Below are 25,607 nucleotides of genomic sequence, written 5' to 3'. Positions count from 1 at the left end.
GGGCTGTAACACATGTCGCCGTGAGTGTAAAAGGCCTGGAAACTCAAAAGCTGTGGGTCAATCCTCCCCCACCCCAACATATACACCCATCCCACCCCCCTCAAAGACCCCCGAGTTCCTCGGGTAACCTGTCTCAGGGAGGCGGCCAGCAACCTGGCACCGAGCTGGGTCCCTCTGCGGGGAGACACCCTCCTTGCCCCTCCTCAGCCCCTTGGGCTGCTGAAACAAGGAAATCTGGGAGCTGCTTCCCCTTCTCTCCTGCTTGGGGGTGACAATGGAGGGCCAGCGACACCAGGCAGCAGATGCTGCTCAGACTGCGGAGCCGCTGCTGCGAGGGTGATGGACGGCTGTGCCGGAGCGGCGGGCCTGCCTTCCCTCCTCACTGCTAACGGAGTTCCCACTGTGCTTTGAAAACAGCCCGTTCCTATTTTCTTTCTGATTTAAGAATCAGAACTCAAAATGTTTGGACCTACAGGGTTTGGTATTTTTCAAAGGTTACAATGTGTTTTTATCACAATCCTGGTAATCGGTGCTCAGCCAAAAGGTCCCAGTATATGAAGACACAGTGCCTCGTTCAGACACGTGACATCGCATCTTTCCAGGTGCTGAGTACAGGCCCTTCACACTGAAAATGAGAGCAACTTATTCCAAAGACCACCCATTTCCGGAGAAAAGTCAGGAACCTGCCATGAGCATTGCACCTGTGCGGGCCCTCCACCTGGGCCTCCGGCTCCCATCCACCTGGCCTCCAGCTCCCATCCACCTGGCCCTCTAGAAAATGTCTCTCTCCAGCTACAAGATGGGGGTTTATGTCCAACTACTGCAGGAGAAACTGTAATACTGGCCACCCTCTGACAGCCTCATTCTTTCCAGAAGGAGATGATGATAAAAATAACTTAATTTGACTAGCAATTTACCGCTTACAAAGTGCTTTCACACACATCACTGCATTTTTACGTTGGGGAAAAATCTCTCAGGCCAAAAGAAAATGGAAGTCTGCTGTCACATTACCCTGCCGAGTAAATAAGAAGTTCATCCTCACTGACTCAGGAGGATGAAGGAGTGGGCTGATAGGATCCTGCCACAGAATCCGAAAATTCCTAACGGCAGCTCTCTTCCTGTCCATAGTGAAAAGCGTAGCCAAGATCAGGGCAAAATGAAAGACACTGGTAGGTCCGAAGGACATTTAAATCATAACTCAAAAGTCATCTCCAAATTCCCAAGTCCAATCGTATGTAATGGTATCAACCTCTGATGCGAGACCATCCTCCTGGGCCTGGAGCTGAGTGGCTTAAATTTCTAGATGGAAAAGAAGTTGAGGATTGGCCACTTGTTCTACAAACTCATGGCTTTCCACAGCATTCAATACCGTATGATCTCACTTATATGTGGAATCTAAAAAACAAAATAAATGAACAAACGAAACAGAAACAAACTCATAGATACAGAGAATATTCTAATGCTTGCCAGATAGGAGGGGGTTCAGGGGACTAGCTGAAAAGGGGGAAGGAGTTAAAATGTGCAAGTTACCAGTTATAAAAACAGTTACAGGGATGTAAATCACAGCACAGGGAATATAGTCAACAATACTGTAATAATTACCATATTTTGCTGTGTATAAAGCGTACTTTTTTGCCCAAATTTGTGAGGGAAAAATAAGGGTGCGTATTATACATGGGTCATACTAATTCCGTATCTATATAAATGTTTTTAATTCTTTTATTTATGCTTCTGAGTAAAAAGCGTAACCCTAGAAATCAATAACGATATCCATATGCAAAATAATGCCCTGAAATATGATAATCAGTTTTGTTGAACTTACGATGAACTTGCAACGATGAAGAGTTCTTGGCCTTCTATGATGCATAAATATTGTAAATTTGATACCGGCACACAAAATTTTTTGTATGTTGTATCTGTTCTTGTGTTTCGTAATTATCTGTTATATAAAATTTCTTATACCATAATATGTTAAAAAATAAATGTTAAAAATCCTTTATAATACAAAATCAAGTACCTAAATGTAAACAGATAAAAATTTGAATTAAAAAATTAAAACAAAAGATTATTTTCCCCCTGAAAGTTTGGGCCAAAAACATGGGTGCACATTATACACGGCAAAATACAGTATGTATGGTGCCAGGTGGGGACTGCACTTATGGGGTGATCACTTCGTTAAGCTATATAAATGTCTAATCACTACGTTGTACTCCTAAAACTAACAATACTGTATGTCAATCATAATTGAAAAATAAAATTTTTTTTTAAGAAAACTTGCCTTTCAATTAGCGCCACTATGCGCCACACTTCCTAGTCGAGTGGCCCTGGAGAGAAGTAGCATTTATTACTCCTACCAGGGGCAGAAACAGGGCTGCATTCAACGGCCCGACACCATCATCAAAGCTCGGGGCCCTTTCTCTCCGCTCTGCCCTCCACAGCGTCACTCACAGTGAGAGGCAACGGGCCCACAGGGCTACACACGTCCTTGGTCACATCCAGTAAGGGGGAAGCTCTCCATCACCCTGGGGTCTGGGTGGCCCCACTTATCTCGCGCGGCCCCCTCCGTCCCAGTGACTGTGGGCTGGATGCCACGGCCTGACTGGCACAGTGACAGGATGGCCATGACTGCCTAACCCTGCCTTCCACATCCGTGTGACCTGGAGAAGGGTGATAACCCTGATGCCAGCTCCAGTCCCAATCAGTCATGGTACCGTCTTCAGCGCTGGGGAGCCACGCTGACGTATCGGTCACGCGTGAGTGTGCACGTGTATGTTTTTGTTTTCTTTTTTTACAAGAGCCCCTACTGGAAGCTAGGGTCTCCTTCTTGCAGTCATACGGGCCATGAAAGGGAGAGTGAGGCCCCGAGTTAGATACGAGGAGGAGACAGGGAGCTGGATCACCGTCCGGGGTCCTGTACGCACAGACACAATCGGTCACGGAGGAACAGCAGTGCGGTTCCGCAGCCAAGCTGCCAGGGGCTTAGGCACTGGGTCGCTCTCAGCATCGTTGAGTGACAATTTCACGTCACGCAACATGGGGATAATAATCTCAGAGCACTATCTGTCCCCACTGTCGCAGACGACTTTGAAGAATCCTGTAAGCTGCACGTAAAGCAAGCAGGACCCTAAGGGGCAGCTTCCCAGATTAAATGGGTGTGTGTGTCAGGGGTGGGGGGGGTCCCTGCCTTCTGTGCTGCTCCCGGGTGAAAGTCACAGTGGCCTCCCGGTGCCGTGGCAACGTGTCTGCTCTGCATAAGCATCTGGGCCTGGCAGGATTCTGCTGGAGGGTGAGCAGGCAAGATTTGAGGGTGCCCCGCTGTGTACCCCCAGGCCCAGCCAACACCTCTTCTGAGACCATGTCACCTCGGGGCAGCCAAGGTGTTTATACCACTTAGGCGCTTACACTGTGACACTGTTGTCCAAGAAATGTAACTTAACAGATGTGTGACAAACATTTAAACTCCCCGATTTTCATCTTCTGTAGGGTTTCTTTTGACTTCCGAATAAAAATGGCTTCTCAGATGTTACATAACCAAATGTCATCAGTAGAATGTGTTCAAAGCTGGAAGGCTTACAAGTCATGGGGAAATTTCATTAGCTGAGGTTTAATAATCTCATAAAGCACAATAACCCTAGTACTGGATCTTTCGTCAGTGAGTTAATGAAGAATATTATCTTTTTTTAAACAATAATGAAGAATTCATAAAGAATTATTATAAAAATTATTCTATTACTGGCCTACATTAAAACAAACCACCGAAAATTAAGCAGAAAATCACCTTGTAGTAACCTACTTTTAGGGCAGAAAAGAAGTCACCATTTAAAGATGAGCTGTAACAGAAAATAACTCCTAGTCCAAGAAAATGTTAAGGTCACAGTTGTTTTGAAGTAAGATATACTAATTCTTCTTTTTAATTATTTTTCTATTTGAAATTGAAAACTTGAAAATTAGAACCTGATTAGCCTTAGATACAAAGACACAAACTCTGCCACTAGCAAAGCCCACCCCCACCCAACACTACCTCACTTCTTCTTCTCTCCCACTCCCTCCTGAAGTCTCCCTTGGTCGTAATTCTCTACTCAATTGTCTACACAAGACCTCTTCAAAGATCCCCGATGAGTCTCCGGTCACAGTCTTTTCTCCTTTTCAAGTCAATTTCTGTTTTCTTGATCTCCAAGCTATTCCTGACACTCCTGGACTCTCTTCTTCTCAAAAAACTATTTTCTCCTTTTTTCCATTTACAAAACATTTCCATTTACTGTTCCACTCAATTCTCATGGCCTCCCTTTGTGGCAGACTGAAACAGTATTTGTATTTCTATTCTGTAGATGACAAGCCCAAGTGTCACAGAATTTAAGGAACTCACCAGAGCCACAAGCTAGGAGACTGCAGAAGAGGGGCAAGATCTATCCTCTGCCACCAGGCTCGCCTCTCAAAGTCGAACTGGAACTCGGGGCACCTGGGGAACCTCCTCCTCGGCTCAGGCCTCTGCCTCTAGCCCCATGCAAGCCAGCCTCAGCTGCCTGACATTCTCGATGTTTCCTGTCGCTCTGCTTTGCATTTCCTTAATAATGAGACTCATGCCTCTGGCCTGTCACGAACTCTAAGTTTCTCATCTCCACTGACTTTGGATAGTTCCATTAAAAAAATGATATTTTATATATGTGTGTGTGTATAGTATTAAAACTGTATGATTAAAAATATATGTAATGTATACAAAACTGTTTTAAAATTGTAATAATATACCAATAACGAAAGATGAATACAAGTCATATTTGACTTCTGCAATTACAAGAGGTGCTCAAAATGGTTACCATCAGTGTAATTTTAATGCAGTTTTTTCCTTTCTTAAAATGTATATATATTACTTTGGCACCCTCTGTGTGTGTGTGTGTGTGTGTGTGTGTGTGTGTGTGTGTGTGTGTGTGTATTTAGGGTTTTTTACTATTACCACAAACTTAACATGCCCCACATCAAACCCATTTCCCAAATAAACTAACTCCCCTTTCTAAATTGTGCCTATGAGTTCACTAAACCTGGATCAGACCGCAGTAAATTCTAGATTGTTGGACTTGATGTGTGTAAAGCAGAGGCTTTCTGACATCCCCAAGATATGAAGTGTCATTCGACCATCAATTCTATCAACAGCTGAAAATCAAACATTTAGATTGTTTTTTGATAAAACTGTTATGTAAGCTTTGGTTGATCAGAGAGAACGGCCCCATCATCTCCTGAGGACAGGCTGACTTCTCTGTCCTCTGTGACCTTCTAAAGGACAAGTTTCAAGTCAATAATGTTTGAGAGTTTTGTTTTTTTAAAAGACAAAGACGACACTGTTGCACCAACAGCCTGAATACTGTGCTAATGCTAAAGTATCAGGAGAAATACCTGACCAACATAATAAAACATTAATTAATAAAACATTGAAAACCTTTGTAAATAAAGACCTTACGTGAAATATTCTGTTTTTGATGGAGTGGGTATCACCACTGTCCCTGTCGTTAAGACACAGCTTTTTAGAATCGTAACGTATATAGCGCTCCTGTAATACCACATACCTGACGGGAGCCCTGAAGATACGTAACGAAACCTTCACTAGCATACAAAACGCTCAGCCTTTCTGTGCGTGTAACCCAAATACACGTAACCAAAACCAAACGTGCTCTGTGGTATAACCAAATTCCAAGGAATGCTCTTCATCTCTGAGACCAGACAACAGAATCTTTCATTCATTCACCTGACACGCACTCTGAGCACCTCCTGTGTTAGTTACAGGTGCCTGGGACGCATCTGTGAACCAAACCAAGCTCCACCGCTTGGAGCTTCCTTTCCAGGGTAGAAGACATGACGAACAACAAACAGCACAGTCGGGAAATTATGCAGCACGTCAGAAGATGACAGAAGGTGAAGCGGGGTCAGGTGTGGGTGGGAGAGGGAGGCACAGGGCCCCGAAAGGAAAATGACGCTTACACTACCTTAAGAAAAACCAGAGGAGTTATTCGTAGCAGACGCTGGAGTAACTCCAAATCTGAAGGAAAGCTGAGCAACCAAGCCTTGGAAAAGACAGGGTGAAGCCGGCTGCAGACGAGGATTCCCCCTGGCGTCTCGTGTCAGCACTTGTGATGGCCTCAGAGACTGATGGCACCAACAGCCTTTGTCCAGGTGGCTCCGTGGTCACACCGGGCAGTCCCATGGCCCAAAGAGGGCGGAAATACGCTCTTTCACAAGCTCCAGCCAGAAGGCTCCCAGAGGAAGACGTGGTGCCGCTCAGCTCGCACGCCCAGCACTGAGCCCATCCGTGTGGCAGTGCCAAGTCTGTTGTTGACCAATGGTCAGGGCAGAAGGCAGGAGCACACTGAGCACACCAGGGCAACAACCCCCAGAAACTAGGTCAGGGCTACACTTCCCAGCCCACAGACCCATCAGGCCACCACCGATTAGGTCGGGACTTGGGTCTTAGTCTAAGCTGGGTGACTGACCCGAGGGTCAAGCTGGGAGCCTTCAGGCCACGTTAGCCAGAGCTGCGGAGCCCTAACTGCCTGCAGGCTGTGGCAACAAGACCCAGGGGCTCGGGAAAGGTGGCATGGAATCAGAAGATCCTCCCAGAACCAGTCAGGGCTCAGCCCGGTGAAGGACTGAGGCAAGAAACCAGGCGGAAAGCGGGGTGGACGCTACCGTCAGGGTAGCTCGGCTGCGACACCCCAGACACGATCTCTGAGCAGGTGCCAAGCTGCACAGGACCTCTGGTACAGTGGGCAGAACTGACGCTGCAGCCGGGGGCGCTGGGGGAGTCAGGGCTCTGATAACAGGAATTTCAAAGAAACCTAGGATGTCGTTCCCACCAAAAAGAAATGCACAATCTCATTGGAGGTAACTGGCATCTATGAAACAAGAAAATGTTACATTCAACTGTCTCTAAGTAAAATGGGAGCCCAAAGCAGCAGCAGAAAGCTCCTAGGAAGCACAGCCTGAGCTGAGCCTTTGAGACAGGCTGGCATCGGAAAGGTGGACAGCAGGATGGAGTGTCACAGTTGTGGAGGTGGGGGCAGGGACAGGGGCAGGCATATGGGACGCTGTGCAGAGTCCCTGAGCGGGAGACCAGGACTGGGAACACCCGTCCTTCCATGGGCTTCTCTGTGTCCAGCACTCCCGTGCAGGGCACCCGACACGACGAGCTCCACAAGCCCCTCCACAGGTGGGACAGCGTCCTGCCAGTCCTACAGCCACCAGAGAGCAGGATTCAGCCCTGAGCACAGGCTGTCAGCGCTCACCCCCAAACTCACTCTGCACTGGGCCAGGAGTGAGCAGAGGGCGCGGTGAGGAGGGGGTGCGGAAGTCGGACTTCTAAGAGGAGTGCCATGTTTCTGAGCAGAGGGACACACAGCACACAAGCAGATGGCAGGGGAGCAGACAGAGGACAGCAGTCAGCTGACAAGTCCATTCGGCCAGCGAGGTACAAGGTGCCACGGGAGGGCGGAGCAAAACAACACCTTTCATTCTGTGTCTGGGTAAAACACCAAAGGTACGCGGACCCCGTTCACCGTGTTGAAGTGTGCAGTACAGGAGGAGGATGGGACGCCGTGCCCAGTGCTCGTTTCTCCCTCCCCCAGCCACGGGCAACCATCAGTCTGCTTTCTGAGTCTTATTACCTTAGATACCACATATCAGTTGAATCCTGTAGTATGTGTCTTTCAGCGACTAGCTAGTTTCATGGCGCATCATGTCCTTTTCCAGGTGCATCCACGTTGTGGCCTGTGTCAGACTGTCCTTCCTTAAGGCTGAGTAGCATCTCATTGCATGTGGAGAGCACGTGTCCTTCGTCCGGGCATCCACGGATGGACACTTAGGTTGCTTCCTTGTCTTGGCGGTTGTGGGTAACGCTACCATGGACACGGGGGTGCAAATACTCAAGATCTTGTTGTCAGTTCTTTTGGATCAATACCCAGGAATGAGAGACAATCTTTCATTCTTACAAGAAGTCTTTCAAACAACAGTTTCAACAGAAAGTACCTCTGAAGCACCAGCCCTCTCCGAGTGTCACTCTCGGCACTTGGCAAGGTGGCCTCTCCCGGTATGTCTGGATTAGACTTATCCTCTGGTGTCATTTTCTTCCAGCTTAAGAACTTCCTGTCTTGTAAAGAAGGTCTACTAACAAAGAAATCTCTCGGTCTTTGTTGATCCAGGAATATATTTTGCCCTCTCTTTTAAAGAATAGTTTAGCTGGACATAGGATTCTTGGCAGACGGTCTCTTCTTTCAGAACTTTGAAGACATCGTCCTTCTGCTTTATGACCACTGTTTCTGATGAGCAGTGAGCTGTTAGTCTTGGTGTGGTTCCCTTGCACATGTTTTTCTCTTGCTGATTTCAAGATGTTCTCTTTGCCTTAAGTTTTAACAGTTTGACTATGAGTCTAGATGTAGATCTCTTTGTATTTATCCTACTAGGAGTACACAATATTTCCTTGATGTACTGACTGTTTTCCATCAAAGTTAAGTTTTCAGACGTTATTTCTTCAAATATTTTTCCGTTCTTTTCTCTCATATTTCCTTTAGACTCTTACTATGCCTACGTTGGTATGCTTGATCATGTCCCACAGGTCTCTGAGCTTTGATCATTTTTCTTCATTTTTTTTGCTTCTGTTCTTGAGACCAGATAACCCCTATTGAGCTTTAAGCTTGCAGATTCTTCCTACTGCCAGCTCAAATCTGTTGTTAAACCTGTGCACTAAAATCCATTTATACTTTTTTCTTCATTATTTGCTTCCTTATACTTTATTTGGGTTGTTTCCATTTCTTTTTTTTATTTCAAGTTCTTATGGTAGGTGTTTATCTCATTAATTTTCTGCTTTCTCCTTTTTAATATACACATTCAAACCAATAAACTTTCTACTAAATACCGATGTAGATATATTTTACCATTTTATGTTACATTTTTATTATTCAATTCCAAATATCTGATTTCTATGATTTTGTTTACTCATGGGTTAATTTCTACATGCGGGATTTTACCAATTCTCTTTTTATTACTGATTTCCATCTTCACTATTATTGTGGTCAAAGATATTCCACGTGATTCTGATCATCTGAAATTTGTTGAGACTATCTTTACAGCCCAGAAAATTGTCACTTTTGTAAATGTTCCACGTGTGCTTGAAACAAATATAGTTGGGAGTGTTCTATGCACCCAGTAGTGCAAACCGGCTGTGTTTTCCACATCATTCGTGGCCTTATTGAGACTTTGGTCTTTTTTACCCAGTACTAAGTGCTAAAATCTCCCTGATCATGGGGAATTTGTGAACTTCTTCTTACACAGTTTTCATTTTTGTTGTATCCATTTTGATACTGTATCAGGAAGTGAAGATACAAGTTTAGAAATGTTATATCCTGGTACGCTTTTCCTTTCACTCCTGGTATTCTCATGTTTTAGATGGCTCTCTTATAAACAACATAGAACTGGGTGATTGCTTTAATCCAATCTGACATTGCTGTCTTTTAACTGGGTCATTTAGTCTATTTACAGTTATAATAACTGCACATACAATTGGATTTATTGCATCCACTTTATCTTTTGTTTCACTTTCTCCTTCTTGCCATCTTTTGAATTATTCTCACATTCCATTTTATCCTGTATTCATGTTATAGGTGGATGTTCTATTTCCACTATGTCTGTGTTACCCTAGGAATTTTAACTTGCATACTAACCATAAGAGTCTGAAATTAACCCTTAGTTTTGCTGTCCTCCTGAGACCCGGGCCTCACAAGGCCGTAATCATGCCCATCCCCGTCCCGGGGCATCTGCTGGGCTTCTCCTGGTGGCTGACGCTATCGCCGCAGTTTTCTGCGTGTTTCGCCTCATAAAGCTGATGTTTACTTAGACTCTACAGTCGCTACTCGGATGGTTCCGACTCGCCTCTCACACTGTCCATCTGAGACCACACTCCTGCAGGCACCTTTAGAACCCGCTATTGGGAAGGTCTATCGGTGAGTCGGTTTTTGTCTGAAATGTCTTTATTTCATCCTTGTTCTTGAGAGATATTTGTTGATGGGTAGGAGGCATATAAACTCAGATTGACAGTTATTTTCTCTCAGCTTTAACATATTGCACTGTTGTTGTTAAGGCATCAACTGTCGGTCTAAATGTCATCCCTTCGAAAGTACACGTTTCCTGTCTGCCTGCTTCAAGATCTCCTCTAGCCTTACTATTCTGTAGTTTTCATTACTGTGTGTAAGTGTAGATTTCATTTATCCTGTTTGCATTGGGTGGACTTCTCAAGTCAAGTAAACGAGCTTGGGGAACTTCTCAGCCATTCTCTTGTTGACTGTTACTTCTGTCCCAATCACTCGCTCCTCTTCCCAGGACTCTGATTAGTCGTATGTTAAGTTCTCAGCCTCTCCTCTATGTCCTTCAGCTGCTCTTATTTTCCATCCCTGTGTGTCTGTGCCTCATCCTGGACCATTTCTTCAGATCTGTCTGTATCAATTTAATCATCTCTTCAACTACGTATAATCTGCTGTTAAAGCTCTATAATAAATTTGCAATTGCAATTATTATACTGTTCATTTCCAGAAATAATATTTCATCCTTTTTAGACCTCCCTGGTCATTTCTATAATCTCTTACTCTTTACTCATATATTAACCCCTTTTATTTCTCTAAACACATTAAATGTCCTTATTTTATGTCGGCCTGGTAATTCTTCTGATGATGAATAGTCTGACGATACCAACCTATGATTTCATTAATAATGTTTCCCATGCTTTCTGTGATTTTTAATTTGTGAGCTCAAGCCCTTGGAACCTTATCTGCAAGAATTTTTTTAAAGAACCTGGTTGAAGTCAAAGAATCCTCCAGAAAGGATCTGCACTGTTCTCTAAATGGGGACATCCCAGGTTGTTTGAATGTAGGCTTCCAAGCTGCATGAGAATTAGCTTGCGGTTATGCCTTCTCAGAGATTTTCCCTCCACTTTGCTCAGAGCCAAAGGTCAACACCAGCAATTTTCCTGTAGTCCCCAAGGGTTGGAGGAGAATTGTCAGCTTACCTTTACACTGTTCGTGAATACATTTGGGAGTCCCCTGTTAGGCTACTGGGTTGTGTGGAACCTGGGCTTTGTTTCCCGTCCCACCCCGTGAAGCCATGGAAACTGAAGGTCAAATCTGACAAATGCCCTCAGAGCATGGATTAAGCTCAGTTCTGTTAACCTCTCTGGCATCCCACTTTCACTTTGCTTTTGTGCTCTGGGTACAATTACTTTTTTTCTAGCTCAGAGGAACATTTTGACTGTTTTCAGTAGGAGAGTTGGTCTGGAACCTCTCCCATCATACCCCTGGCTCCCAATTCCTGGCCGGCAGGGTGGACTGTGGGGAGATCTGCAGGAGGCTATGAAGTTCTCCACAAAGAAGATGACAGAGGCTCAAAACCAGGTGGCAGTGGTTGATGGTGGTCAGATTCTGGACGTAACTTAAAACCGAGCCTTCGAGATTTCCCAACAGATTAGATGTGGGTATAAGAAGAAAAGGCGACAAGAACCACTCTGAGGCTTTTAAAGGCCTCAGAAATAGGAAAAATAAGGTTGCAATCAACTGAGGTTGGGAAGGCCGCAGGCAGACGTGAGTGTGCAGGAAGATTAGGAACGTCAGCTGAACACACTGAGTCTGAGCGTCTACTAGACGTCCACGTGGAGATGTCAAGTAGATGGCTGGATATATGTCAGGAGTTCAGGGGAGAGGTCTGGGCTGGAGATACAAAGTTGGTAGACATGATGAATGTTTCATATTAGCCAAACCAAGTAAGCGTGAGATGGGATGCAAATGCCGACGTGCCTATTCAACCCTGTAAACACAGTAGGAATGGCAGCACTACTGTTAAAGTGCCATCGTAACACTGGTTTACATTCATGGTCACACCACATGTGGTCATCATGCCAACACCCTCTGTCCTCATCGGCTATATGCTCGAGTTCTTTGCCAGTTCTGCGGTTTAAGAGGAACGTGAAGAATGCGGGGAATGCCTGGGGAAAAGCCAGCCACATAGCTGCATAAAGGAAAGGAAAATGATATCCAGCAAAGGTTAAAGGAAATGAGATTATTTAGTCAGGGATGATTAATAGCAACTGGTCCTATGACTCTGGATCAGAGGAGTCCGGATATTTGAAAGGAATTTGCCACCTTTAGGTCAAATGAAATAAAAGGAAATGAGCTTTCATTCTGGCATGGAAGACTTAGTTTAGAAACAAAAGGGGAAACTCATGCGTACTTAACACCCACTATACTAGGTGTTGGCCCAGGCACTACTGTCTTTTAATAAACATTAAAATCCTTGGGGTAGAAATGTCCATTTACATACAGGTCAGAGAAGAGCGATCTTAAAAGGTCAGCTAGGTTCCCAAGCAGGAGAGCTGCGATTGCAGTCTGGATCTCACAAATCCAAAGTTTGGACATTCTCTCATAGCCCTAGGTAGTGATTATAACCTAGAATTCTGAAAACAATCTCACCACCAGCACCAAACACCACGAAGCACGTTATTTTGCAGGGAACTGGTTTTGTTCCTATTTTCCTACTCAATAGTAAAATACACACACCTTCCTAAAATATACACCAAATTCTGTAACAGATTTCAATTTTTAAGGTAATTCTCCACATAATCCAGGGGTCAAACATCCTGTGCGGGACAGACTTTGTTTTTGGCTGACTGTGGTAACAAGTAACTCTAAAGATACCCTGTCACATGACCTTCCAAAGCTATACTAGGGTTTGAGCTGTGCTCACTGTGTCCAAAGAGCCGTAACTGTCCTCACAGACAAGAGAGCCAGGTGCCCCACTGACAACAGGTGCACTGAATCCACTTCACCCCCACCCAACTGTCCAAGACCCCGGTCTGAGTGGTACAGCTGCGTGGCCAAAGAGCGGCCTGTCCAGTGGGTGTCAGAACGGGCACTCTTCTGATGGGGAGCCCATACCTGCCTGGGGAGCTGCCTGAGTTACAGTGAAACTCGGAACAACTTCCACTCAGCCCAGGAAAATTCCAAGCGCGAGAGAGCTGGACGGGCCAGAGAATACTTAGCCCAGGCCCTCTTCCTAGGAGAAAGCAAACACCTGACAGAAGGCGAGCTAGCAGGAACAGGCGGGCTCGGGCTTTCAGGACCTCTTCTCTGAGGCCCGGCCAAGCGGCCTCTAGGCAGGTACCCAGGACAAGGCTCCCATCCCTGCAGCGCTTCCTGCGCAGGAGCAGCCCAGCGAGTGGCCAGATGGGCCCTGGAACCCACGTGTCTAACCTTAAGCAAGTGACTCTACCTCTCTGTGCCTCAGTTTCTTCATCAAAAAAACAGAAATCATAACACTTACTTTATAACACTATTTAGAGAAATAAATCTGAGAGTATATGTAAAACACTTAAAATTGACTGACACTCAAAAAGTAGTATTCAGTGGGGTGGGGCAAGGGGAGAAAGGGGAAGGCGATTAAGAAGTAGAACCTTCCAGTTACAGAACAAGTCATGAGGGTACAAGGTACAGCCCAAGGATAAGTTAGCATCGTATTAACTACCGTGTTTCCCCGAACATAAGACCGGGTCTTACATTAATTTTTGCTCCAAAAGACGCATGGGGGCTTATGTTCAGGGGGAAGTCATCCTGAAAAATCATGCTAGGGCCTATTTTCCGGTTAGGTCTTGTTTTCGGGGAAACACGGTATGTACAGTGACAGACGGGCAGTAGAATTATCGGGGTGATCCCTTTGTAAGGTATTTAAATGTCTAATCACCATGTCATACACCTGAAATTAATGCTGCATGTCAATTGTAATGAAAAATAAATGAATTTTTTAAACAAGAAAGGAAGAAAGAAGTCGCGGGCATTCTTATTGAATTATTCTCTCCCTCTGAGCAGCCCCGCACCCTCCAGCTGGCACTGTCTGCTTGCAAGGGGCCCATGACAATCAGCCTGGAGAGTTACCTTGGAGGTCAAGTCCAGGATCCACTTCTGAGAATGTGGGTCTTAGTTCACATTCTCAAGAGAAATAAGCTATTTGGTCAAGTGTTCAACCCTGGTGTGTAGGAGTGGTACGCAATGTAAACACAGCGCCCTCCGCCTGCGCTGAACGACGGCAGGTCCAGGGCTCTCGCCATGCTAACGAGTCAGCCTGCAGCAGTTTCGTGGGTGCTGGCACAAGACATGGGACTTCTGAGTCTGAGACAAAAACCTGTCTACTCAACAGTAACAGCCACATGCAGAGAGGGCCTTTGCGTCGCTTCGAGACCCAATGCTGTGCTCACGGACAGGGCTGTGCACATGCCGTGCTCTGCGTTACAGGAAAGGCGCCCCAAGCTCAGGCAGCCCAAACCTTTCGTAATGGGTGGTACGCCTGCCTGACGTTGGCCCTGGAGGGAAGCACTATACTTACTCCATTATCTGTATTCTAAGGGTGTTCACTACACAAGCAGAGCCAGGCAAAGGTCAGGTCGTCTGCTCTCAAGCTGTAAAGATCCATGAGACCCGTCTCCCAAAGCATCCAAAAAATAGCCATATATATATTGTGTTCATGGACTGGGAGAGACAACATTGCTAAAATGACAACTGTCCCCAAAACGAACTGTTGATTCAACACAATCCCAAATAAAAATCCCAACAGGAATTTTTTTTTTTTTTTTTTTTGGTAAAAAGTGACATGCTGATTCTCAAATTCACGTGGAACTGCAAAATACTTAGAAGAGAAAGTAAAACAGTAAGGACAGCTTTTATTTCAAAGGAAACAAAAAGGACACACACACGCTTCACATGTATAAAACACAAACATCGCGTATAATTACGTATTCTCTGTACAGTGTGTGTATGTGTGTGTATATACACAAAACCCTCCGAGTTACAGCATCTCTCCAGCTTCCTTGTCCCCACGTCCCTTTCCACTGGGACTTCTCCTTCCCTGATACTCAGAGCCACAGACAACACCTTTATTCTGTCCTGTGCTCAGAGAACAGGACAGCTCAGCGACATGTACCAGGTGTCTCATCACTTTTCTGTGTCGCAGATTCATAACTCAATTGAAAGCAATACTATGAAACAGAACTAGAAATACCTTAGCACACCCCTGCGTTTTCTAGCATTTGAACTTTCTTTAAAGAAATGGTAACAGGTTGGGACAATGGACACTAATTCCTAATATGGGACCCCCTCCCCGGCCTCGGGAACAGGATGTGCGCTGGATGAGGGGGCGTGGGGGGGACCCCTCCTTACCACTCAGGAGCCACCACAGCAGCGGGAGGAAGCCGGGGCTCTGGCTGATGTACTCCAAGCCCTTCAAGTTGATGCTCACGTTGTACAGCGTCATCAGCATTAACCTGGGTCACAAGAGAAAGTGTGTCGGCGTGTGGCCGCCACGTTCCCCCCCTCCCCCCAAGCAGGACCTGCGCACACACACGGAGGGGTCCTTCATGGCAGGGGCCACTCGCTACCTGTATAGGCTCCCATCATCAAGTCACAAACGCAGACAGGAAACCCCAACCCTATTCATGGAGTCATTCTCTTATGACTAACCCTGCACTGATATACAGGAAACCCTTAATTCACAAGTACACTGCACTCTGAAAGTGCAGGTCAGCTGTTTAAAATTTCATCCTGTGTTTTCATTGAGTGACGTGTGGGCAGCTAGTCAGGCCTGTTTAATCCACAGCACGAGGGATGGAGAGCGCCACACCTCCAACCATCCCTAACAACCAACAACACAGGGTGCGGTATTAAACAGGATTTTACAGGCGGTCTTGGGAACGGACCAAACTGGCAATATAGAGTCTGATGGAAATGGGGAATGTAGGATTGTTTGTGACAATCCATAGACTACCAAGATCCCCAAAACTTCACATTGCAAAGCCATAAGAAATGTTATACAAATAGTTCAGAAACCCTTAAAAGAACGGATGAACTTTCCAGAAATGAAGGGAAAACACCTCTGATCAGGAACTGTGTGAAAGCACAAATTCAGGGAGGTAAGCGCTACAGATAATTATTTTCCAGAAGCACCGAGCTTGAGTATTAGTGGCTCCATGCAGACGGACAGAAGGAAAAGGCTCGGAGCAACACAAGACCGACTCAGATCACAGACTCCTACAGAAAGCCGAGAAAAAAGTGAACTTTCAAGCTTGGCTAAGTCCCTACCTTTTGTATGGTCTGAGGATCCACAAGCCAGTAATTTCAACACAACGCAGACCAGGAATCGGAGCTCCTCCAGCGGCCTGGCCAAAGTAAACAAACATTCTCTTAAAGAAAAGGCCCCTCAATCTGGTCTTCAAGAACCAACAAAGTGTGAGTTCATAACAGAAATCACAAAACACAGGAAAAACAACATAAGCAACAGCACAAAGGACCAACCAGAGCCAGAATTAAATAAATACAAGTATAAATTTCAGAATAAAAATTGGGTGTGTTTAACAGGTATAAATAATTCAAAAAGAAATTAAAAACATAATCAAGGATCTACTGAGTATTAGAAATGACCAGGCACTTCAAAAGAGAACCTGGTAGAACTTACAAAAATGAAAACTGTAATAATCAAGTTGTGAAGCTCAAAGGCAACTGACACATGGGAAAGGAGAACCACACAGGAAACAAAGCTAAAGGAACGGCATCCAACAGAGCGAAGCGAGGAAAGAGGCCACCGGCAAGGCTGACAGCAGAACAAAGGAAGCACTAAAACGAGCGAAACCCACTGGGCGTGCAGCGGCTGGCTCTGTGACCTGCTACTAGAAGCCCAGTGGCCAGAGCACTGGCACAGCCGGGGATGAGGCACCGGTTCTGGCTGTCGGCCTTCTCAGGGGAGACCGAGTCGAGGGGTTGGATGAAGCTGAGTATCCGCGAAGACAAACATCAGTTCTCTCCAGGAACAGACAAGAGTCCAGACCCACAGCGTCTCTCCTGCTACGGCCGGTATACGATCGGATATTTAACTGGGGGGAGGAGAGTAAGGCACTTTCTTGGGGTGCAAATTTAAGAGATGCCAAATGCTCAGTCACCAAGATTTTTAAACATATTGCAATGCAAATTTTTTAAAAATCAAAACTACTGCAAAAATTCCGTAACAACCAATGTATCAACACTTTAAATAAAGATCGGATAGGAGCAGTGCCATGCCAAGACATAATAAAGCCTGAGGCAAACGGAAAATCAGTCCATTCAAAAGGGACTAAGTGCTGGCGCATGCACACACACGCACACACACGCACACACACAGACACACACGTGCACACGCACACGCCATGGAAAACTTTTACTGTATTTTCTGTGAAAACAGCTGGCTTCTCCACTAAGCGTCATTTGTCAAATCAAGCCCCATGGCTCGCTGGTCTTTAGAGCAGCACGGGCTGGCCTGTGCGGGGACACAGTGAGTACTCAGTGTAAACATGGAGAGTGGACTCGCGGGGCTTGAGAGCCACAGAAGGGCACGTACGCGGAGACAACGCTCACGCTCCCTGGAAGCATTTGCAAAGTCGAGGCAGTGCTAGAGTCACAAGGATCCCAGCACAGCCCTGGGGCGGGCCCGTGCTCATGTTGTGAAGCTCGCACACACACACACACCAACCACAGGCCACAACATGAGCTCAAACTGCACAGCATTTCAAGTCTGCCTGACAATTTTTACACACATCCAGAACCCATTCACCAGCAACCTGTTTCATGAGTTATTAAGGACTATTCAAATGTCACATTCACAAGGAAAATTCAGCATCCTAACTACAATTTTCTGAGGCCTCTAAGCCAGTGTCCCAAAATGAGAAAAGTTCCTTCTTTAGAGCACCAACACAGACAGCCGGTACTCCTTCCCGTTAAATGTCTAGTCCATGCTGCTTTCACACCACACCAGCAGGACTGGGCCACCGCAAAGCGCCTACGGCCCACAGAGCCTAACGGATTCTCTAATGGGTCCTGTACAGAAAAAGTCTGCTAACCTCTGCTTTAGAGCATGAAAATAAGAGAAGCCAATTTTCTCTAGATCTTAATAGGCAAAGTTAACATCTAGGTGGTAACTGTAATATGGGGAAAGTTCCAGAAAATGTGTATATTTGAAATTCTCCAATGACTACATTTAATTTTAAGGTGTCAAAAATGACTCACAAATTGCCAAATATCTTTAAAATTTTATATTTGGTCAAAATCAGCCTTCCTTAAAAGCTAAGATGGGATAAACATAATGTGACGTCCATGGCACCACGTGAGACCCCGTGTCATCGCCAGGCTACATCTCACAGAGGGCCAGGCTTCTCCGACGTCTCAAGAGGATTTTGCAAACAACAAACCCTAATGAGTTTCCTATGCAAATGCCTTCGGTTCCAACATTGCTATTCCAACCAAAAATACATTTTGTAAATAATAACATCATGTTTCCCACCGCCAGTCAATTTGCCCTTCTCGTGCTGAGACACTAAGAGCAATGCCACCTGCAAAGCACTGGAGTCCTGGGGGTGTCACTCTCGTTCCAGTGACAGGAAGCAGGCAAGTTGTGCTGCCCACCCCAAGCCCAAGCGGAAGATTCCTTACAAATGGACCAATGGGCTCAAAAGAGCAGCCTCCCAAGTTCTGCAGCCGAGAACCTTAGGGACATGTGACACTGACCACAAAAGCACTGAAGGCAAGGTGAAAGGTACTGGTGGACTTGAAGTGCTACGAAAGCACACAGGTCACGCTCCTTCAATGAAGGACACTCCCTTCACCTGGACGTACCGGGCCTGGGCCGGAACAGGTTCTCCAGGTGAGAAGCCAGAAAGCCCTCCTCACAGCCTGACCTCAGGCTGAGGCACTAAAAGTAAAGGGGACACAACTAAACTACTTCATTCTTTGTCTTAAAAGAAATGACAACTAACAAAGAATAAACACACCCAGTACTTCAAAACCAACCAGAGAAACAAAAAGGCAAAAAAGGCAAAAAAGAAATTAAAAGGCCTACTGTGATGTCCCCTTCACCCATCAGAAACAAAAAAACCACAAGCCAGTCATCCAAAACCAGCTAAAATCTAAGTACCAAATTAGCACCATCGAGTAATTAATTCTAAGGACCAATGAGCAGTAAAATTCCACAGAAGCTGTGTGTTACAGGAGAAGCAAGTGCAGAGCAATGCAGGCCTCTGACCAACCGCGACACGCGGAGGCCCGCGGCTCGAGGCCCAGCGACTTCCGAGAGCAGCGCGTGACTGTTCCACACGCTCGGTGCAGATGCTGGGCCCAGCCCCATAGCCAGAGCTTCCCAGGCTGTGGTCCACGCCGTATGGAACCCTTGTCAAGCATCTGCAGATGGATTTGTATCAACTATGCACAGTGAAGACACACCAGGTACAAAGAACAATGCTACCCGCCTCTGGTGAAGAAAGGAAACCTTATCCCCGCAGTCAAATCCCCTGTGTGAACTTGGATCATGGATTTCAGGGAGCAGGGACCACTACTGCCACTCGGTATGTGACACAGCCAAGCAGTTCTATAACTTTTACAAATGTGTCCAGAACCTGCCATGTTTGTATCAGCGGCAGTCTGGATGTAATCTTCCATCCACACCATGGTGAGACAGTTCCACGTTGACTTGTTTTGCTCTAACAGATTTTCACTGACGTGTCCCAATATATAAATTGATCACAATCTATTCTCCAGCTGACAGAGTGTAGGTGATTTCCCAGTACGTACTATTACCAATATGGCTGCTATTACATTTGTGCTCAAGGGTCCTGGTGTTTCCGGGTAAAACTAAAATTTTGATTGGAAACTGTTTAGAAACCCAACCATGTTGGGTTTCTTTCAATGGGCATTTAAGTCACTCCTTCTGTGAAGGAGGAGTCAGGGCATGCAAATGCACGGTGACACTCTGTGCATTTAAAACAACTTTAACAACAAACATAACCCAGAAAGTGAATATTCGCATCTCACTTGCTCAATGAGCAACATTTGCTGAGCACCAGAATCAACAAAAAAAAACCCTCCTGGAACCAGTAGATTATAGCAAGGAAGCAGGATACGAGGTAAATACGTAAGTCATTGTTTTCCGACACACCACTAATGTACAAGTGGAATTTGAAATTAAAAACACAATACCATTTACGTTACCACCCAAAAATGAAATATTCAGGGATAAATCTAACAAAACATATGTAAGACCTATATGAGGAAAACTACAAAATGCTGATAAACGAAATCAAAGAACTAAATAAACAGGGAGACATTCCACGTTGGTGGATAGGAAGACGCAATACTGTCAAGATGTCAGTTCTTCCCAATTTGATCTATAGATTCATTGCACTCCCAATCAAAATTCCAGTAAGTTATTTTATGGATTTTATCAAAATGATTTATACGGAGAGGTAGAAGACCCAGCAGAGCCAACCCAACATTGGAGAGGACGGCCACTACCCAACGTCGACTTACTCTAAAGCTACAGCAATCAAGACAGTGGCAAAAGAACAGACAGATAGGTCAACGGAACAGAACAGAAAGCCTAAAAATAGATCCACATAAACACAGTCAACTGACCTTTGACAAAGGTGCAACGGAGGCCAGATGGTCTCTCCAACAAAGGGTGCTGGAACCACTGACACCCACAGGCAACAAAAAGGAACCTAAACACAGACCCTAAACCCTTTACAGAAACTAACTCAAAGTGGATCACAGACCTAAATGTAAAATGCAAAACTATAAAACTCCTAGAAAATAACATAGGCGAAAGCCTAGATGACGGTGGCTATGGTGATGCCATTTTAGATACAACACCAAAGACACAATCCGTGAAAAAAATTATTGATAAGCTAGTCTTCATTAAAATTCAAACCTTCTGCTCTGCAAAAGACAATGTCAAGAGAAAGAAGATAAGCCACAGACTCGGAAAAAATACCTGCAAATGAAATACCTGATAAACGGACTGTTACCCAAAATATACAAAACACGACACGATAAGAAAACAGACAACCCGATTAAAAACTGAGCCGCAGACCTTAACAGGCACCTCCCCGAAGAGGGCACGCAGGTGACAAACAAGCACGTGAAGATGCTCCCATCACACGTCACCAGGAAAATGCAAGTACAAACGACGGGACAGCAGCACACACCCACCAGAATGGCCCCCACCCGGGACACTCACAGTACCAGGCGCGGCGAGGACGTGGCCCCACAGGAAGTCTCACTCACTGCCGGTGGGACGGCAGGTGGTGCAGCCACAGGAGGACAGTGGGTGGTTTCTTACCAAAGTGGCGTCCTCTCATCATAGGACCCAGCGATCACACTACTTGCTATTGACCCAAAGTTGCTGCAAACTTACGTCCACACAAAACCTGCCCACGGACGTTTACAGCAGCTTTATTCATGACGGCCAAACCTGGACCCACCCGGATGCCCGTCCGTGGGTGATGTATAAACTGGTCCATCCAGGCGATGGGCTGTTATTCAGTGAGAAAGAGAAATGAGCCACGAAGCCATGAACTGACACGGGGGCACCTTAAGTGCATATTATTACTAAGTGAAAGAAGCCCATCTGAGAAGGCGTCCAGTTCTGTGACATTCTGGAAAAGGCAGAACTGCGGAGACAGTGGGAGGTCAGGGGTCGCCAGGGGCGAGGAAAGAGAGGACTAGGTGAACACAAAGGATTGTTACCGCAGTGAAAACACTCTGTACGGTATCATGATGATGAACACACGCCATGATACACTTGTGCAAATACACTGAACGTACAACACCAAGAGGACACTCCAAACTTTGGAATTTGGGTGATAATGACATGTCCATGTAGGTTCATCGATTTTACACGTCGCATTCTGCTGGAGGACGCTGAAATGGGGAAGCCTGTGCATGTGCAGGGACAGGGCTATGTGGGAAACCTTTCTCTTCCTCTCAATTTTGTTGTGAAACTTACACTGCTCTAAAAAACACCAAAAGTCTTTTAAAAGACTCAGGTCTGAGGCACCCAGCTGTTGAAATGAGTAGCCTCTGGTCACGGAGGCGGCAAAGACAGGAAAACCCACAGAAACCCACCGTGTGTTATGTGTAATGGATTCTCAATGACCCTTTATTGATTACTTTGAGCCCAAACCCTTTATGTGCCTGTCACTCACTGGAATATCACCATTTCTCTGTGCGACAGGTACTGTTATCGTATTATAAGATACATAAGGCACCTCAAACTAACGACACACAGTAGGTTCTCACCAAAAGCTATTAGTGAGCACTTATTTATTAAAGAAAAAAAGAGCATAAAAAAGGCGCAAGTTACAGTCAAGGCACGGAGAGGCCAACAAGAAAAGACAGTTTACTTATAGGACAAGACAGGTCCTGGCTCCAGCGGACTCCGGGTGGGAGTTAGCAGCGAGAAGAACATGAACAAACGGCATGCCTAGCAGAAGGCAGGCAGAGTGAGAGACCCGCTGCAGCCTGGTGCGAGCAGAGGTCCTGAGTGGGTCTGAGGCTGTCTGTACGTGGGCTCTGCTCAGCGGTCAGACGCAAGACTGCCAAGAAAGGAAGCGGATCTCTCTGAAGCCCATCCCCCCGGTCTCCCAATGCAATGGACAGGAGCTAATCAGGGCACAAAGACGCAGAACTCCGTGCAGGAGCTGCTGGAGGAGCGGGTTAGCTGGCCCATAAACACTGACCTTGTACAGACCTCAGAAGCGACAGAGACACTGGCTTAGTATCCAAAACACATTAGAAACAGCAGCAAATCATTATGAAAACTACAACCCAATAGAAAATGGGCAACAGACATGAACAGGTAAATCACAGGGAAATCTCAAATGTTGTGAACGTGAGAAAAGTCTCAACCTCACTGGTCACCTAATGTACAGACACACAAGCAGACAGAGATCAACAGACAGTACAGAAATTCTTTATATAAATGAACACAGCGTGAGGTGTTGCTGAGGGTGTGGGAAAGCACAACCCCGGTGTCGGCTGGTGGAAGCGTGTGCTGTGGGGACCAACCTGGCGTAGCGTACATAACCACAAATGTGCTAGACCTACTTGTCAGATTCCACTGCTGGGGAAAGTCCAGGGGGCGCTCCCACAGGCTCGCAAGGAGCATTCGTCCAAGATGTGCACGGCACTGCTTGTGGAGTAAAACCTGAAAATAACCTACATGTCCATCAGTCAGGGAAAAGAAAACCCAAATGGTTCATCTTCTTTGACGAAGAAACTTAATAGGAGCTAACTACATCCAGAAACAACTTGTAAAAATCTATACAAAACTAGGAACTTGGGTTACACTGTATTACACGTACCGCTCGCGTACACACACTTTGTAGTATGAAGCTCCCAAATGGAGCGGAGAGGCTGGAGCTGGTGAGACGGAGTAAACAGACCCCGCCCCTGAACACAGCAGCTACAGATACCGAACAGAACACACGGAAAAGCCATGGGAGACCCCGAAAAGAAAACAGCAGCAGGCAGATTGGGAAAACAACCACTTGGCCCTCAAACCCAGGAGTGGCACCAGCCCCCCCCAGAAAAGAGCACCAGGACAAGACTTGAGGAGCCGAAGGGGGGTCCCCGGCAGTGACCATGCCGGCAGCGGGTTCCCCGGAGAACTCAGGCTCCCTGGGGACTGTCCAGCTCACCACTGGGAGAGCTGTGACCTCTGAGCTCCGCTGCTTGGCCCTGCACGTGGGCACAGCTGCAGCAGCGTGACACAGAGGTCCAGGGGAAGAGCTGAAAGGGGAGCCCCGGGGAACCGGCAAGTACCAAGGACACCGCAGAGAGTTATAAGCCCAAGACAGTGACCCCCGCCCCCGAGGCTGTTAGGAACTCCTCGCCTCCCCCCAGGCTGTGAATGCATGGATCTGATCCCAACAGCAGATCCAAACTCTGAGAAGTACAATGGCAACTATCACAGAGTGACACGCTGGCCTCAGGGGGCACACGAGGCAGACCCGGTAGCACTGCAAAGGCTTCCTGAAGGTGGAATGACCCTGAAACCACCACACAGAGAAGGCGGGTCCGAACCGGCGAGCTGAACCCAGCCAGGTTGACTCTACAACAAAACATCAACATTTTCCATGAAATTAAGTAAGACCCAGGGTCGCAAACATAGTATTCAGATGTGGGAGGCCGCCCAAAATCGCTCAGCATCCAAAGAAACAGGAAGCATACCAGCTCACGTGGGAGAAGCCCACCAGGAGACACCGAAGGACAGGTGATGGCAGTACCCGACAAAGACTGCAAGGCGGCCAGTGTAAAATGCTCCCAGGAGAAAAGCAAGCACTGTGAGCGAGTGGTGTCCCCGCAGTCCCACGATTTCCCGCCCTGATCCCTGGGACTGTACCCACATCACACCCCTGTATGTGACACAGCACAGAGACTGCAGATATGAGCAAGGTTATCCATCAGTGGACTGAATTAATCAAAGGAGTCGATCCAGTTCTGCCTACTCTAACCCACGAGCCCAGCAGAAGCAGACAGTTTCCTCTGACCGGTAGCAGAAAAGGAAGTCAGAGAGGTTCCAAGTGCAAGAGGACTCAGTGAGCTCCAGGGGTTTGGAGATGAGGTGGGGTCGTGTGAAAAGGAAACCAGTCAGCCGTGGAAGCTGAAAGTGGTCCCCAGCTGACAGCCGGCAAGGAAACAGGGACCTGAGCCCGACAAACGCAGGGAACCGGATTCTGCCAGCACCCTGAACACACCCAAAGCAGATTCTTGCCCAGAGCCTCCAGAAGAGCCCAGCCCTGGACGGCACCTCGCTTTTGCCCTGAGACCCTCGCCGGAGAACCAGTGAAGCCCACTCAGACCTACAGAACTGTGCAGTCAGTGCTTTTTCAGCCACAAAGTTAGTGGTCATCTGTTACACAGCAACAGTAAGTGAACACTGATTTGGGTGCCTGGAAGTGGGGTGCTGCCATGAGAAATACTTGTGTAAGGTCATGTAGAGGTGGTTATTACAACCCTGAAGTATCGCAGGACAGCATCTGGGGTGCACTGATTACTCCATGGTGAGAATGGCCCTTCTGTTTGTATCACTTTTCTGAAATGGTATTGGATAGACAGTGCGTCCCTTAACTCCCCAAAAGCTTGGTCCTGCTGTTTTGTTACAACCATTGCCAGATTAACTGCGTCCCTCGGAGGAGGCCCGGACCGCGCCCTCGCACGCACGTGCAGAGCACGGCCGCGTTCTCACTGTCACCGTACACTTTGAGCTTGGTGCACTGTCCCGGCTTCAGGTCCCCCAGAAGCTGCAGCATCGTGTCCAGTAGCACCTGACTGGAGCTGACCAGGAACTCGCGGCCACAGGCCACTGCGGCCACATCTGCAACAGAAGGACGACACAAAGTGTCACAATCTCTGTAACTTCAGAAGCTAGGAAAGTTTGCGCGCAATGGAGTATTGCTGTTTTTCTCCTAGCAGACCCAATGAAAACACGGAAAACTGGGGTGGGGCATAAGCAAATGGTGCTGAGCACAGAGCCGACAGCCCCCTGGAAAGAGGTACCGACATCACAGCAGTGGAACGCCGTCTGTGGTTAGCAAACACCTGGTGAGGGACAGTGCCTGCAGCCAACCCCAGGATGGCAGGGGCACAGATTAACGGTTGCGGATCTGGCTCCAAACAAGGTGGGGGCAGACTTCTTTATTTGGAACCAGAGACGCTAAACCCACTCAGCCCTGGGAGCAAACT

The 25,607-nt window shown here is 46.7% G+C and overlaps 1 protein-coding gene across 12 annotated transcripts in view; it reads right to left on the bottom strand.

The window, feature by feature from the left end:
* HSF2BP (heat shock transcription factor 2 binding protein) overlaps positions 1-25,607 on the bottom strand; it is a 67,369-nt gene that overhangs the window by 14,634 nt on the left and 27,128 nt on the right. For 11 of the 12 annotated variants that reach the window (XM_088794131.1, XM_074324643.2, XM_074324647.2 and 8 more), the window contains 2 exons: positions 25,122-25,239; positions 15,228-15,331 (listed from right to left, as the gene is read on the bottom strand). In XM_088794131.1, coding sequence (XP_088650257.1) covers positions 15,228-15,331; positions 25,122-25,239 — 222 coding nt within the window. The remainder of the gene's footprint in view (positions 1-15,227; positions 15,332-25,121; positions 25,240-25,607) is intronic. The other variant, XM_088794130.1, reaches the window with a different exon arrangement.

The sequence above is a fragment of the Rhinolophus sinicus genome, chromosome 17 (genome assembly GCF_057876585.1).
Source record: "Rhinolophus sinicus isolate RSI-liver-muscle chromosome 17, RSI-T2T, whole genome shotgun sequence".
Taxonomy (NCBI): domain Eukaryota; kingdom Metazoa; phylum Chordata; class Mammalia; order Chiroptera; family Rhinolophidae; genus Rhinolophus; species Rhinolophus sinicus.
Note: the sequence above shows the minus strand (reverse complement) of the source record. Positions and strands in the feature narration are given on the sequence as shown.